This window comes from Poecilia formosa, unplaced genomic scaffold, assembly GCF_000485575.1.
Source record: "Poecilia formosa unplaced genomic scaffold, Poecilia_formosa-5.1.2 Scaffold647, whole genome shotgun sequence".
In the NCBI taxonomy this organism is placed as follows: Eukaryota; Metazoa; Chordata; class Actinopteri; order Cyprinodontiformes; family Poeciliidae; genus Poecilia; species Poecilia formosa.
The window spans coordinates 152,250-168,716 of record NW_006800586.1 but is presented as its reverse complement, the minus strand read 5'-3'; the positions used below and the strand labels follow the sequence as shown (position 1 = coordinate 168,716).

Sequence of the window (16,467 nt, the reverse complement as noted above, 5' to 3'; positions counted from 1 at the left end):
CGGTCAGAAAGACGCATTTAGCTCAGAGTCCATGAGATGATATTCAGAAAGGATTTTTTAAATTGATTTCAGTTGCCTCAGAGAGTAAATCTTTGCGTAAAGTCTACAATGTCTGCCCATGTGACTTGTTTTTATTATTTGTTTGCTTACCTTTAAACACTGATTTAAATATTGTAATTTTTAAACTGAGCAGTAATTTTACATCCATGGAAACTCAAATGTAATATTTAAAACTTCAATACATAAAATCAGTTATTCAACTATATGAGATGTTTAATTTATTTTTAACATTGTATTTTTATACATTTATGCTAGGGTTGCCCAAGTCTAGTTTTCCAGAGCTACCATCTGCAACTTTAGATGGTTCCTTCTCTAACACACCTGGACCATTGATAAGCCTCTACAGAACTGAATGAGGGAAGTCAACCTTTTGTCTGGGGTGTTTTAGCAGGGATGCACTCCTGATTTGTACCGTCAATGTGGCCTGTTGAGGGTGGCCAATATGCTGAAGTGGCCCTCGGTGAAATTGAGTTTGACACCCCTGCTGTAGTGTGTGTTGCTTGTTAACACTTCTAGCATAGTGTGTGTTTTTGACTCAAACCCTGTAATGCAAACGCACTTTTTCTGAACTTTTTTTTTTAAGTGTCGCTAAACAATGAGGTTGGTGTCATCATATTTAATAAAATTTAAAGCACATACCTGATGGTGTTGCTTGTGGTGTTTACGTGTCCAAATAGAGACGAATATTAAGTAATGTCGGTAAATTGTACTGCAAAAATAATCTCATCTAAATAATATAAAGTTAACAGCCAATTAACACCAACTTGGTTGGTGGTGATATCCAAATTGACAAGCTAAAATTACAATAATAAAAGTTCCCACATTATACTGTCAGATACCACCAACAGACTATGAGCCATATCTACAGTATTTGTCCTTGTGTTCTCTACTGGGAAACAGTTTGCAAGCTGTTGACGAAGGGAAATAAACTTATAAACAAAACGAGCCGGATTAAGACCTGGATTAACTAGTGACAGTCAAACAGGGTCCTCAATGCAGATGTTTGTAAAACATTAGGTGTGTCGTTTCCTGATCAAAACGTGACAAACAATAAATGAATATGAAAATGTCTCTACTTTCTCTAAGATCTCTTCAAAACATAATAATTCCTTGTATATGAAGGAATATTGAATATATTGAAAGATCACCAAAATATACTGTGGCGGATACAATGTATATATTTCACACCCGAATGTATGCTTTTATTGTGAAGGGGAGAAACTGAGGTATGAAGACACCAACGGTTGTCATTCATTCGATTTTTGTTTTTGGTTGGAAGACATTGAGAATAAATCAAGACTCAAAATTACTTTTTCATATTTTTCTGCTGACTTCCACAATACCACACTTCAAGAGGAGACTAAACAGTCAGAATTTGTACTATCATCCAGCATTGTGTTGGTACTGACGATTATTTTACGTTTTCTCAGTCTTGTATTGACTGACATGCTCTGCAAACATTAATAAATGTAAACAGTTCTGATATCATGCAAACTAATTCATTGCTCATTTAATGGAAGCCACATTATTTTGTGTGCACTTTTAAGACATCACTGGGCTACAGAAGCAAACCTGTGCAACTTGGTAATCTGACAATATTCTTACAGTTAAAGTTTGTGTGGCAAACCTGTTAAACAATATTACCTCCAAAACGTTGGCAGCAAGTAAATATTATTTTTTTTAGACAATAAAATAAACTGGTCCAAAAAGTTAATCAGACTAAACACGTACCAGTGGTCGCTGAGTTCCAAGAGCGCTGTTTTACCCACTAATCTATATGGGCCGTCGGAAGTCAGATAATCCTACTTGTCATTGATTCTCATCTCACAGACATCCCGCGCTTTAAGAAGCAAACCTGGATTAACTGGTGACACTTTCATAATCTGTTTGAGTGAATATTTTAACCCATTATAAAATAATTGTTTTTTCAGCATTGTCTCTTATGGTTGAGTTTATGGTCACTTGATGAAAAGAATAAAGATGTTTAGTTAAATTACGAGAAATATCAACAATAATGAAGAAATGATACTGCTACGTAGCTCTGCGGTAACCATGTCTTCTGTAAATGAACTAGGATATAAGCTATAACATGTTACAGAAACAGTGTTTAACAAGATTTCGCTATTGTTTCTGTGGATATCTGTTTGAAATATCATACAATATGAGGGAGATATGAAATAACAAAGCCAGTTGATCTTTTTAAACATGTTATTTTAAATCCCATGGCTCTTACGTGTTTTGACTGTTTCACGGATTAATTTAAAAAAAGGCAACATACCATATAAGACCAATAAAAGTCTTTCTAATTAGTTATTCTTGAGCTCTTAATGAGTGTCTTATGGAATCGGATAGTATTTTTTCAAAAAATTTGTAGTTCTTAAAGCTTACTGCATTGTTTATTTCCTGGTTCGGTAAAGGGGTCCTAAAAAGCCACGCCCACATAAACATTTGTCTTTCCCTGCTGCCCACAATCCATAACACACGGCTGCTGCAAGACTGTGGAGTGCCGTTTGTAAAGTCACACGATCAAAAATGAATAGCAACAACTTGGTTTATTTAGCCTGTCATACAGAAAGAAATGTGAATGTTCAGTTTTCAAAGTCATACTTTTGCCACGTTAGTTTGGCGAATTTGAAACACTATTAAACGTCCATGGTTGGTTGACAGTGGTTGGACATTCACTGACAGTAACCGAATATCTAATTCTGTTAAACGTTTGATGAACATTGTTTGTGTACTTTAGAGAACATTATTCACTTTCCAAAGAATCTATTAATTTTACAGTATTAACATCAAAGACTACCAAGACAAAATATGATTAAAAAATGCTTTTTTGTATATCTACAAAAAAAAGCGCCACCGCCTAAAAGTACAATTTTAAGAGATATTTACACCAGAACTACTGTCATGAATATTGACATATGCACAAAATGGGGAAAACGGAACCAAACAAACAAAAACACAACCTTAACCCTTCTTAAAATTGTTTTGGTGTTTTGAATCTGACCCTTGATTCTTTGGCACAGCTCCTGAAAAACAGACAAAATATGTATTTTTTAAACTGAGGCATGTATTATAATAGACATGTTTCATAGTTTCATGAAACTACAAAACTTTCCTCACCATATTAGCATATGGTGAGGATTTAGGTTCCTGTGTTGTTTTGATTCATTAGTCCCTGTGTATTGCCCCTGATTTATCCCAGCTGTGTCTCGTGTTCCCTGTTTACCCCTGATGTATTTAATCCCACCTTGTTGGGTTCTAGTCGTTTGTCTCTAGTCATTTCTGTTGTTTGTCATTAGTCGTATCTCAATGTCCAGTTGCTACCAGTCTCTGAGCTCCAAGCCTTATCGCTCGACTGTGCTGCCTGGATTTCTGTACGCTGTGTTCTTCATTAAAACCACCATATTCATCATAACCTGGTCCAGCTGCATCTATCCTCATCATCAAAATGAACCATTTCATGACATCTACTGGCTAATATACAACAATTCATAAATTTTAGGATGAAAGGTACATGAGCTTATACTTACTAAATATTTCAGTCACCAAGTGCTAGTGAGCAGAAACACTTCTCTCTCCAACTGTTCGCTCTACTGTTCTGGATAAAATGTTGCAGACAGCAGCTCTCAGGTTCCTCAAAGATCTACCTAAAAAAGTAACAAAGAATTTACAAGTCAATATTTAAACAGTTCTGCCCCTTATAGAAGACAAAAATAATGTGAAGAGAAAGGCTAATTAAGTTTTCAAAGAATAATGCATACTATTTATTTCTGAACAGCTCCTGACTCCAGTTGTTGGTTCAGGATTTTTAATATGTCTTCCAAGGAGACTAGAAAGCCGAGCTCATCCAGTGAGTCCATCTCTTCAGCATCAGGACCCTCTGTCCTGCTTTAGATGCGTCTCTGCAGCATCATACCTGGATTAAATGCAGGGAAACTCATAAAACAGACAAAACACCCACCACACAACCTTAACCCTCATTTGTATTTAACTCTCTTATTCATGGCATCACATTATCAACTAATCAAACCCAAAAATGCCTTACATCTATAAATAAATAAGAAATATGACGATGCACAGTTTTTAACATTTTGGTTAAATGTACCTGCAGGTACTACATATTTAATTTGTATGCTTAATATTTCATTTTAAATAAATGCTGGTGAATTAAATATTTAGTTTGTAACTCTGACATATCTAAATATATGAATAACATGGTGAAAACATGGATGAAAATTGTATAGGATTTTTCTTATGACAAGTTATTTAACCAAATTATTGCTGTAATTTTTTTTACTGCGTAACTTTATAAACGGCACCCCATACTAGACAGCATTAAATATGCTCATAAGCAGGGGTGAAAGTAGGGGGGTACGTTCAGGTACTGCGTACCCCTAAAAGATTTAGTGGGGGTACGCAGTACCTGCAAGAGAGGGGAGCGGCTGTCTGCTGTAAAGAATCATTGGGTTCACTGTGCAGCCGTGACTGATTAGTTTTTCAAGAACAATTTATCAGGTATCATAGCGGCTTAATCAGTTAATAAATAACTTTTTTTCCCCATTTCATATTGTTTCTGAACTCTTCCTGCTTTGCTAGAGCAGGGGGGCGATATGTCGATAGAGGAAGGTTTTGAGTCGATCTCGGCATTAGGAGACAAACTGAACGCCGCCAGGACGCTGAGACCAGCAGGTCCTCCTCTGACTGGCTTATCAAAACGTTCATAACTTTATTAAAGAACAACAACAACATTTATAAAATGTGTTCAAATTAATGACCCAACAACAATAATAATCTCAGTAATTATTGTTTCAACAAGGTGTTGCGCAATTCTGTGCGTTTCGGTTCCATTACCAAAATAACTAGCAGAACATGAGTTTAAAATGAACTAATCAACCACCGCTGTGTTCATGAGAGGCTTTTTAATGATCGCAAAAATAAATCAAACCTGCAAACATAATATCGTAACGGACTAAATGTTATGTTTTTAACGTAATCTCAGGTCGGCTTGTGGAGCGCAGGCAGTTGCCATGGCAACGGTTGTGTTTAAATGACAGAGAGAGAGTAAAAAAGTGCGAGTGGTTTAGCGTTGATAACCTGTTCAGGTTTTTACCTTTGTTTACCTTTCACCCCTATTCATAAGAGAGCTCTCGGAAATTATACAAAATTTGCAGTGTGGTGTTTTGTCAACTACCAGTCAAAATGTATGTGATTTGTGGATTTTAAACATGTTTATTTTATATTAAACTCTGAAAGTGTTTAATATGAAACACTTTCAGAATAACACAAATTACACAAATTACTTCCACAGTCAGTAATGTGTAGAACCAGTTTTTGCTGTAAAAATAACAACCAGTTTAATAATCTCCTCCCCCTTAGTCTGAAAATATATATCTTTACTGAATGTCTCAACAGATCAATATTGTTTTTATTGTTGCCTTTTATATATATTTAGAATTATCGTATTTGTTAACTAATCTCTAAACAATATTGATCTACCACATTTGAACAGATTAGTATGCTTTAAGCTCCAGTAACAGAAAAAGAATATACCAATGCAATAAATTTTATGCCAACCATAAAGGACCAGGGCCAAACGACTTTCCGGCTGAGTTCTATAAACATTTTCGGGGTAAGCTTAATCCAAGATATTTAAAAATTAATAGAAGAAATAAAACAAACTGGTATAATTTCCCTTAATTTAACAGCTGCTATTTACAGTTCTTTCCAGTGGTCTGTTCTGACAAAGTCACTGTCACCTCTTCATCAGTGAGAGTTATTGAAAACTCTCACTGATGAATACAGATATGAAAATTATAATCAAGACATTAACCGAATTGAGAAAATCATTTCATCCATAATTCATTTCAAACTGGCTTGATTAAAAACAGACAATCTTCATACAATATATGGAGACTTTGAACTTAATGGCTTTAACACGTCTTTTAAGAAGATTCAGACATTGTACTGACTTTTAGAGCTCTTCATGGACAGGCGCCAGACTATATTAAGAACCTCATCCAGCCTTATGTTTCGACTAGGAGCCTCAGGTCGTCCAATCTGAACTTGCTGATGGTTCCTCGGACCCTTTTTAAGACTCGAGGAGACAGATCTTTTAAAGCTGTGGCGCCTCGCCTCTGGAATGAGCTACCTTGCACCATTCGATCTCTGGATTGTATAGACACTTTTAGGAAACAACTTAAGACCCACTTTTTTAAATTTGTTTTTTAGCGTAATACTGTGTTTTATTGTTTTGTGTGTTGCTTTTAATTTATTTATTTCTTACACTTTGTGCAGCACTTTGTGACCCTGGTCTGTGAAAAGCGCTATAGAAATAAAGTTTACTTACTTACTTACTTACTTACTTATTGTAAATTTAGATGCTGAAAAGGCATTTGTCAAAGGGAAATTGTTGCTTTTGTTTTCAATATTAAAACAAAAATCAGATATACTCATAAGAGAGTGTATTTGGAGATTCTTTTAATGATTGAATTCAGTTATTTTACACATTGCCAAATACAGCTGTTACACCCAACAATACAACTTCAAAGAACTTCATCTTGCAAAGAGGCACAAGGCAAGGATGTCCACTCTCTCTCTCTTGTTTTCCATTTTCAGTGACCCCTTGCAGCAGCAATGCGTCAAAAGTCTCTCATAAAAGGATTTCCAATTAAATCAGCAGAACATAAAATTAATTTATATGCTGCTTCAGGACCCATATTGTTCAATGACTGAAAGAATCATGATAATCAATTCTCAAAAATATCTAAACTGGAATAAATCTGCAATTCTCCCTTTAAATAATTTAAAACCGGAAGAGACAATTCAAACCAATATTGCTAAACAGCATAACTATCAATTATCCATCATATTTAATGCTACAATTATTTTCATAATATCTCATTTTCACAATTGGATATTATGAAAATGAGATTTTAGATAACTAGATTACATGTAATCTAATTACATGTGGTTATTCTTAGATAGCTACCATGTAATATGGCAATATGCACAAGCCATATTACATTGGGATTAAATTATCTCCTAGGTTGTCAGAACTGTTTAAACACTTCTTTAGTTGGTTGGATGAGTAACCTGGAAAATAATTAATTTGAGGAACTATTTTCATTTCAATAGTCGCTGTTCTGCCAGCAGGTGAAAGTGGTAAATGTAACCATTGTTTAAAAATATTTTGTGGTGTTTGTAAAAGAGGTATGAATTTAAGATTAAGTCTCTACATGGTATAATCACCAAATTTTATTGGAAAAATAAGCCACCAAGAATGGTGTTATCAACCTTACCAAAATCAAAACAATATGGAGGGCTAGATGCGCCAAATTTCTATCACCATAAGATAAGATAATTTATTAGCCTCCTGTAGGATAAATTTGTCCAGGAAGCAATGCAGTACAGCAATAAAAACAGCACATTCAAAAAGGACAATAGCCATAAATACATAAAAACAAAAATAAATAAAAACACAAATGTCAGATCATCAGTACATCCCCATAATCATCTAATTTCCATTCACATATACATTCTCTTCATGCTACTTTTGATCACTGTCTGGACCTCCTAGTACTCTGTGCAAGCCCCACTAGTCTCTTCATTTATCAGGCTAATGGAGAATGGTGCAAACGAATGTTTCAGACAGTTATATTTACACAAAGGAACCCTGAATCTTCTCCCTGAATTCAGGAGGACATATTCTGATGCAAGCATGTGACCTGTCTGACAAGATGTTCTGAGCTTGCCTGATGGTAGCCTGCTCAAACAGATGTGTAGAGAATTGACCCAGAATGTTAATGATCTTACTTGCCATTTTCACCTGACTTTAAATGTGGATTTTTAATTTAACAGTAAGATTTCCAAACCATCCAGTAATGCCATATTTCAGAATAGAGTCGATGGTTGTCTTATAAAAGATCAACATAATAACAATCTGAGTTATCTAAGAAAATAAAGACACCGGTGAAGTTGCCGGTTTCTTATAGTCAGAAGCTGGTTGCAAAAATGAGGCCAGCAGGTATCAATCAGTTATGGCAGATCTGAAATTTGATTTTATAATATAAATTTGAGAGAAGGCACACTAAGAAGAGGAACCTCTGGAACGCTAACCCTAAGCAGGGGCGGGAATTAAAAACTTTTCTCCACCAGACTCTATGGCTGGTGGAGAAAAGACATTTCACCAGCCACTGTTTATTTCTTTAAATTACAAATGATATGAAATATATGATTTATTCTTAACTCTATGAAAACCAATTTACAGACAATAAGTTTACCATACATATGTACGTATACAGACAAATTTAACCTTACAAAGCATGGATACTTTAACAGGTGTAGTGTAATAAGTTCACTTGAAGTAATTACTAACAGCAAAATTTAACTACACAACCCAAACATTCTTGCAATCATTTTCTATGTTGAACATTTCCACATTTTGGCTATGACTCCTCCAGATAGTATTTAATGAAGATGTGTCAAGTCATTTTTAAACATTTTTAAATGGTATCAATAGCTGTTTTCTAATTTTTCTATTTATTGTTCCTTATTACATTTTCTATTGAAATTCACAATTCTTATTACTGAAATGTCTCTGAACGTGTTCATTATTAATTCCACGGGCCGTCATCATTCCTGTTATCCCCATACCTGTCAAGTCTCCCGTTTTTGGGGGGAAACTATTGTATTTTACCTCCCTCTCCCACTGTGCTCCCGTATTAGTATTTTCCCTTAAATATCCCCTCCTCCCCGCTCACGTTACTTGCATTACCTTCCTTCCCCTCCAACATTAATTTCTCTCCCTCCCCGCCTTTACAGTAGTAATACCCTCTAACGTTACTGTGTGGTAATTAACTTATTGGATAGTTTGACACTTTTCTGAATGGGCTTATGCGCTTTTTAGTTTCTCTGACCTGCCTGGACTCGTGTCCACTCACTTTTCTTGGACTCCGGTCAGCTGAAATGACGCCATTTATAACCTCGGTGGGGAGGGGCGGACCAAGGAGAACTGAGGGATTTCATTGGATAAGCCTAATGTCTGTCAATGAAATCAACCAATGGGCTGTCGTGGTCAATAAAAATTATATTTGATTTTTATTTTTATTTTTTTGTTAAATTATGACAGCCTATGGCCGTTGGGGTTTACCCCAGTGGAGAAGAGGGTAGCCTCCCTCTGCCTACGGGTGGGGTGACGGGTTCTGAGTGTTGTTTGTGCTTACGTGCCGAACATCAGTTGAGATTATCCACCCTTTTTGGAGTCCTTGAGAGGGTACTGGAGAGTGCCCCTCCTGGGGACTCCCTTGTTCTGCTGGGGGACTTCACCGTTCACGTTGGCAATGACAGTAAGACCTGGGAGGAACCCGCCCTTCCTCGCCCGCCTCCGATCTGAACTTGATTGATGTTCTGTTGTTGGACCTCTGTGCTTGTCTTGGATTGTTCATAATGAACACCATGTTCAGGCATAAGGCTGTCCATATGTGCACTTGGCACCAGGACACCCTAGGCTGCAGTTCGATGATTGACTGTCATTGTTTCATCAGATCTGCGACCACATGTCTTGGACACTCGGGTGAAGAGAGGTCCGGAGCTGTCCACTGACAACTACCTGGTGATGAGTTGGCACCAGTGGTGGGGGAGGATGCCAATCAGACCTTTCATTCCCAAATTTGTTGTGAAGGTCTGCTGGGAACATCTGGCAGTCTCCTGTGAGACAGAGCTTTAACTCCCATTGGCAGCAGAACTTTAAACGCGTTCCGAGGAAGGTGGGGGGCATCGAGTCTGAGTGGACCATGTTCCGTGCCTCCATTGTCGAGACGGCTTGTCAGAGCTGTGGCTGCAAGGTTATCAGTGCCTGTTGCAGCAGCAACCTTCAAACCTGTTGGTGGACACCTTCGGTGAGGGATGCCGTCAGGCTGAAGAAGGAGTTCTATCGGGCTTTTTTGGCCTGTGGGACCCTGGAAGCATTTGATGGGTACTGGCATTTCAAAAAGCATGCAGCTCGGGTGGTTGCTGAGGCAAAAACTCAGGAGTGGGAGGAGTTTGGAGAGGCCATAGAGAAAGACTTCCTCATGGCTTTGAGGCAATTCTGGTCCACCATCTGGCGTCTCAGGAGGGAGAAGCAGTACAGCACCAACAATGTTCATAGTGGGGATGCTGTGCTGCTGACCTCGACTCGTGGTGTTGTGGGCTGGTGGGCAGAATACTTCAAAGACCTCCTCAATCTCACCAAGATGCCTTCCATTGAGAAAGCTGAGCCTGGGCACTCTGGGTTAGGCTCTCCAGTCTCTGGGGATTGGAGAGCTTGACCCATGATGTCACCAAGGTGGTTAAGAGCTCCTTGGTTGCAAGGCCCCAGGGGTGTATGAGATTCACCCGGAGTTCCTTAAAGCTCTGGATGTTGTAGGGTTGTGTTGGCTGATGCGACTCTGCAATATTGCATGGACTTCGGGGGCATTTCCCCTGGATTGGCAGACTGTTCAAAAAGGGGGACCGGAGGGTGTGCTCCAATTACAGAAGGGTCACACTCTTAAGCCTCCCTGGCAAGTTCTATTCAGGGGTCCTGGAGAGGAGGGTCCGTCGCATAGCTGAACCTCAGATTCAGGAAGAGCAGTGCGGTTTTTGTCCTGGTCGTGGAACACTGGACCAGCTCTATACCCTCAGCAGGGTCCTGGAGGGTGTGTGGGAGTTCGCCCAACCAGTCTACAACTGGTGTTTTGTGGTCTTGGAAAAGGTGTTCAACCGTGTCCCTCGGGGAGCCCTGTGGCTCTAGGAGTATGGGATACCGGGCCCTTTGATATGGGTTGCCAGATCCCTATATAACCAGTGTCAGAGTCTGGTCCGCATTGCCAGCAGTAAGTCGGGCTCATTGCTGGTGAGGGTTTGACCACCAAGGCTGTCCTTTGTTACCGATTCTGCTCATTACTTTCATGGACAGAACAAGCCAGGTTGTTAGGGGATCCATTTCGGTGGCCTTAGGATCGCATCTCTGCTTTTTGTGGATGATGTGGTCCTATTGGCTTATTCGGGTCATGATCTACAGCTCTCGGTGGAGTGGTTCACAGCCAAGTGTGAAGCGGCCGGGATGAAGATCAGTGCCTCCAAATCCGAGGCCATGGTATTGAGCCGGAAAAGGGTAGAGTGCGTTCTCCATGATGGGAGGGGTGACCTGCCCAAGGTGGAGGAGTTTAAGTATCTCGGGATCTTGCTCATGAATGAGGGAAGAAGGGAGCGGAAGATCAACAGATCGATTGGTGCAGTGTGTGCAGTGAAGCGGCCGCTGCACCGATCAGTCGTGGTGAAGAGAGAGCTGAGTCAAAAAGCAACGCTTTCGATTTACTGGCCGATCTACATTCCTACCCTCATCTATGGTCATGAGCTTTGGGTCATAACTGAAAGAATGAGGTCGTGGATACAAGCGGCTGAAATGGGTTTTCTCTGTAGGGCACAAGTGTCAAACTCTAGTCCTGGAGGGCCACTGCCCTGAAACTTTTAGATGTGCCTCTGCTGCACCACACCTGAATAGAATAATTAGGTCATTAGCAAGGCTCTGGAGAACTTAACTATACACAAGATAACTGTAGATCTTATCTGTTTTTAGATGTGCCACAGGTGTTTTGTACCTGTGGCACATCCAACAACTGAAGGACAGTGGCCCTTGAGGACTGGAGTTTGACACCCCTGCCGTAGGGTGTTCGGGCTCTCCCTTAGAGATGGGGTGAGAAGCCCAGTTATCCAGGAGGGACTCAGAGTAGAGCCGCTGCTCCTTCATGTCGAGAGGAGCCAGTTGAGGTGGCTCGGGCATCTGGTTAGGATGCCTCCTGGACGCCTCCCTGTTAAGGTATTCCAGGCACGTCCCACCGGGAGGAGGCCCCAGGGAAGACCCGACACATGCTGGAGGGACTATGTTTCTTGGCTGGCCTGGGAACACCTTGGGATTTCCCTGGAGGAGCTGAAACAAGTGCTGGGGAGAGGGAAGTCTGGGCCTCCTTTCTTAGGCTGCTAGCCCGCGATCCGGCCCCGGATAAGTGGAAGAAGATGGATGGATGGATGGATAGTCAAATTCACTGTCATATCTGTGCAATGAATAAAGTCTAAGTCTGCCGTTAGAGCTGCAAGTCTTTTGGGGTATAGCTGTACTAGCTTTGGAAAAATAGCTCTACCCCAGTCAGATTGAATGGATGTGTGCAGGTATTAGTAAATCTTTTCCCACATTTACCAGTTGGATTTTTGACTGAAAATAGTTTGGAATGATATAATGTGAGTGAGTTTGCCCATGCCATTGTAGCCTGGACTATATGTCAGGGTGCTGTCCTGCTTGAAAGTGACTTCTAAAAGCAATTGGTAACACTGATTTTTATTTGGCAGAATCAAAGCAATGATTCTGAACACATTTTATTATTTTTGTACTTGAATTTTTAAAAATTCATCATTTATTTTCTCTTCCCAATTTTATGCTCTCCACAATTACTTAAACATTATCCTTTGTCTAGATCACAATACAGTACACAGCATTTTGTGGGTTTGATGTAGGGGTGCACTGATTGCAGTTCTCTAGCCAATTACCAATCTTTAAAAAGCCTGACCTGCCAATTCTGATTTTAGCCAATATCGTTTTTTATTTGTCTGAAACATCACTAAATATAGCAAAAAAGTTGCTGAGTTGGTGAGAGTGGGGTAACTGCAAACGTGCAGACATGACCTGGTGGTCCAGTTTGTCAGTCTAACCTCTCATGGCAGAGCAGAAAGAGGACAGTGGTTGAGTTTTAGGCTTTTTTTGAGGTACATAAGATCGGGGGATAAAATCAGCTTGACATGCAAGTATTGGCCAATCACCGATCTCCCAAAACTAAGGAAAACAGCGTTGATAAATCAGTTGGCTGATTACTTGGTGCACGCCTAGTTTAATGTTTGTGTTAAGCCCCCAAGGCCTAGAGGTACAGGGGCAGTAACATAAAATGTGTCCAGAGTAACAAATGGAGTGTAAAGTGATTTATTACAAAAGTAAGTTTTTCAAAACAATACAATTTAACCCAACTAATACAAAACAAAAGGGGTTAACAAACTCAAAATTATCAAGTGCAAATTAAAGTTACAAAATGTCCACACAAGTCAATTCAAAGTAAACTCAAAATAACAGAAAGAGGGGGGGACACACAAAGGGAGCACCAAGCCTCCCAAACAAGCTTCTAGCTTGGCAAAGCAATCTAAAGCAGTCAAGCTACTTATCAGAACAAGCAGAAACAAAATAGTTCAAAACTGCCACAGCAGTTGTACAAAATGGTTCAAAACAAACTGCCTAAAGCAGTTGCAAACACCAAACATGGGGGGACAGCTTCACAAAACTTCTTCCAACTAGCTGCCCCACTGGAGGAATGGATTCAGGAGCCTTTTATATGTTACAGGTGGGCCTCATCAACGTCTGATTGGCTTGTCAATCCTCTGCTGGTCCAATGGTGTAGCTGTTCTCCTGCAGCTTTCAGGCAGCCAATCAGGAAGATGTGCTCTCACAGCTGAACCTGCATAACAAAAAGGGAGCCTGGACAGCCTCAAGAGGCCAGGGGCTGTAACAGTTTGATATGTCTGTATTTTGGACTGGTTGTTTGAACATTTAGCAAGTTTTCTTTGTTAACTTCAGAGCTAATTTATCCTCATTGCAATCTCTGAAAATCCAAAATTTCAGTGCATAAATTTACTTCTTCCTTCATGAAACAGTAACTGAGAGAGACTGAGAGCTGTTAGGCTATTAATTCCTGATAATCAGGTGGTGTGCTGACTTGTTAACTTTGATTAAGATGACCATCTTTATTAATAATTTCCCTTGCCACTTATTAGGATTATTCATAGTCAAACGTTTTACTACTTTTTGGTTTTACCATGCCCTTTTCCAATCCTTTTCAATCCATTTGTCTCCGACAGGATTGGAACAGTACGTGGAACACGTCTAATCCAGACCTAACTCTGTGTTTCCAAAATACCGTCCTGGTGTGGGTGCCATGTTTTTATCTGTGGATGTGTGCCCCCATCTACCTCCTCTACCTCCACAGTCATGACCGTGGCTACATATGTATGAGTCACCTCAGCAAAGCAAAAACTGTGAGTCAAAGCCTTTGGTCTTATTTTCTGCTCTGCTTTTAGCTAAAGTTAATTTTTTTTTTTTTTACTTTAGTTAGAAATACAATCGTGTTTGCATTACTGCTAATATGTTTTTGTTTATGACATTGTCATCATATGATTCCTCAGTCAATATATTGACACTTTTCAATTCATACCTGTCTGTGTGGGCATCATTTTCACATTTTTGTCATTTTTGTCATTTATGTTTCCTACCTATCTGCTTGCACTTTTACATGCTCGCTATAGGCAACTGCCTGCTCTCCACAAGCCAACCAGAGATTACATTAAAAACATAACATTCAGTCCGTTACAATATCAGGTTTTCAGGCTTGATATTTATTTTTGCGATCATTAAAAAGCCTCTCATGAACACAGCGGTGGTTGATTAGTTCATTTTAAACTCATGTTCTGCTAGTTATTTTGGTAATCCATGTGATGACATATATAAATAGATTTATATCAGGCACGACACCAGCCTCCTTTATACTTGTACTCATAAAAACAAGCTGATATTGATCTCCTGGATGTTTCAAATGTGCTGCGCTGTGGTGCAACTCGAAGGCTAAAGCACTTCATACCTGGTGATGGTAAAACACCAATAAGTTATTTGCTGATCCTCTGCAAAAAAAAAAAACAAAACAAAAAAACACGAAGAGGGGCCGACAACGTTCGTAGTTTGGAGCAGAGGTTGCGCTGGAGTTTTTTTGTTGTCCGTCAAAGAAAAAAAAATAATTTTATTTCCAATTTGTAGACATCAAACAAAACATTTAGTATTTCTCTGCGAGAACATTTTTGAAATCAGGTAACATTTCGCCAAATGACGTGATTAGAAGACAGCAGAACTCTGATCGTTTTCTGATCCCGCACTCACTTCTCTCGGCGGGAGAAAAACCCCGCAGAAGTGGATCAGCTGCGCTAGACGCTCCAAAGTCTCTGGTCCGTTAAAGCGTCCAGATCAGAGGTGATTCTCTTACAGATATTATTCTTAGTATGATTAATAATGAGCTCTGCGATGTTCTCTGTGCGTAAAGTTGAAACTGTCTGCGCACCAAGTGTCAGCTGTGCTTTATCACAGTCTGGACATGAAACCAGCGGACTGCTCTCTGTTCTTATCAAGACGAGGGTGAGGAGGGAATCTGACATATTAACTCAGTTAAGTTTTTACTGGTTTTGTTTTTAAAACACCATTAACGTAAGCAGTGTAACTATATACACTGTATATACATTGTATATTTCCCATCACACATAAAGCAGATAAATGCATCTAACTTTTTCTCCATAGTGACACAAACCACTGACTGAGGCCCCATAACTTATAATAAATCAAATTAAGTGACTCCACTTAAATTACCAGCACTTCACCTGCTGAGGTCTGAACGCACAGCTTCACAAATTCTTCCTGGTCGCATCTGCAGAGAAATCTGCGCTGGTTCATCGACAGTTAGATCTGTATGAACCAAACCGAACAATTGAACTCTGTGAGATTTTTTTTTTTTTTTTTAAACCCTGTGCGCGGTTTGGGCGTGCGTTTTCGCTTCTCCATAACGGACAGATGTTACGTCTGCCACGCTCCTTCTGAGCATCGCTCTCCTTTTGGGTGTGGGAGGGTAACATCTTCACCTCCATTTGTTGAAACTGCAGGGCGAGTTAAGTTTAATTCTTCGCAGTGGCGGAGCCGCGTCTGCATTGGTTAATTAACTTCTGCACCTTTATTTATTTCCTCCAAATAAACTGCTGGCTCCTCTGTTTATACAATAAATGGATTAAAACAACGTTGCATCCTCTTTAGTTTTCTCTGTTCTGTACTGGAGACTGGAGTTAAAGGCGCCATTTCAACTAGAGGTTTGCAATGAGCTTCCTAACCAAGGTGTCCTGTCCATCACTTTTCAATACGCTGTCAGCTCCCGGTCAGAAAGACGCATTTAGATCAGTGTCCATGAGATGATATTCAGAAAGGATTTTTTTTATTGATTGATTTTAGTTGCCTCTGCGATGAACTCTTTGCGTAAAGTCTGTCATGTCTCCATGTGAACCAGTCAAAGGTGTTAATTATAACCTGTCAAATGACAGAGGGGCTTAAAAAAATAACCAAATATTTTTTTAAATTATATATATATATATAAAAAAAATTCCCTTCTCACCCTCTGCGGGTGGTCTCTTTCATCCTCTGAGCTCGGGTCCTCTACCAGAGGCCTGGGAGCTTGAGGGTTCTGCGCAGTATCTTGGCTGTGCCTAGAACTGCACATTTCTGGACTGAGAGGCCATATATATATATATATATATATATAT

General features: G+C 39.5%; 1 protein-coding gene across 1 annotated transcript in view; it reads left to right on the top strand.

Moving 5' to 3' along the window:
* Window positions 1–16,467, top strand: part of abcc1 (ATP binding cassette subfamily C member 1 (ABCC1 blood group)) — a 111,517-nt gene that overhangs the window by 2,386 nt on the left and 92,664 nt on the right. Inside the window, exon 2 of the mRNA XM_016666015.1 lies at window positions 13,981–14,157. Within this exon, the coding sequence (XP_016521501.1) occupies window positions 13,981–14,157 (177 nt within the window). The remainder of the gene's footprint in view (window positions 1–13,980; window positions 14,158–16,467) is intronic.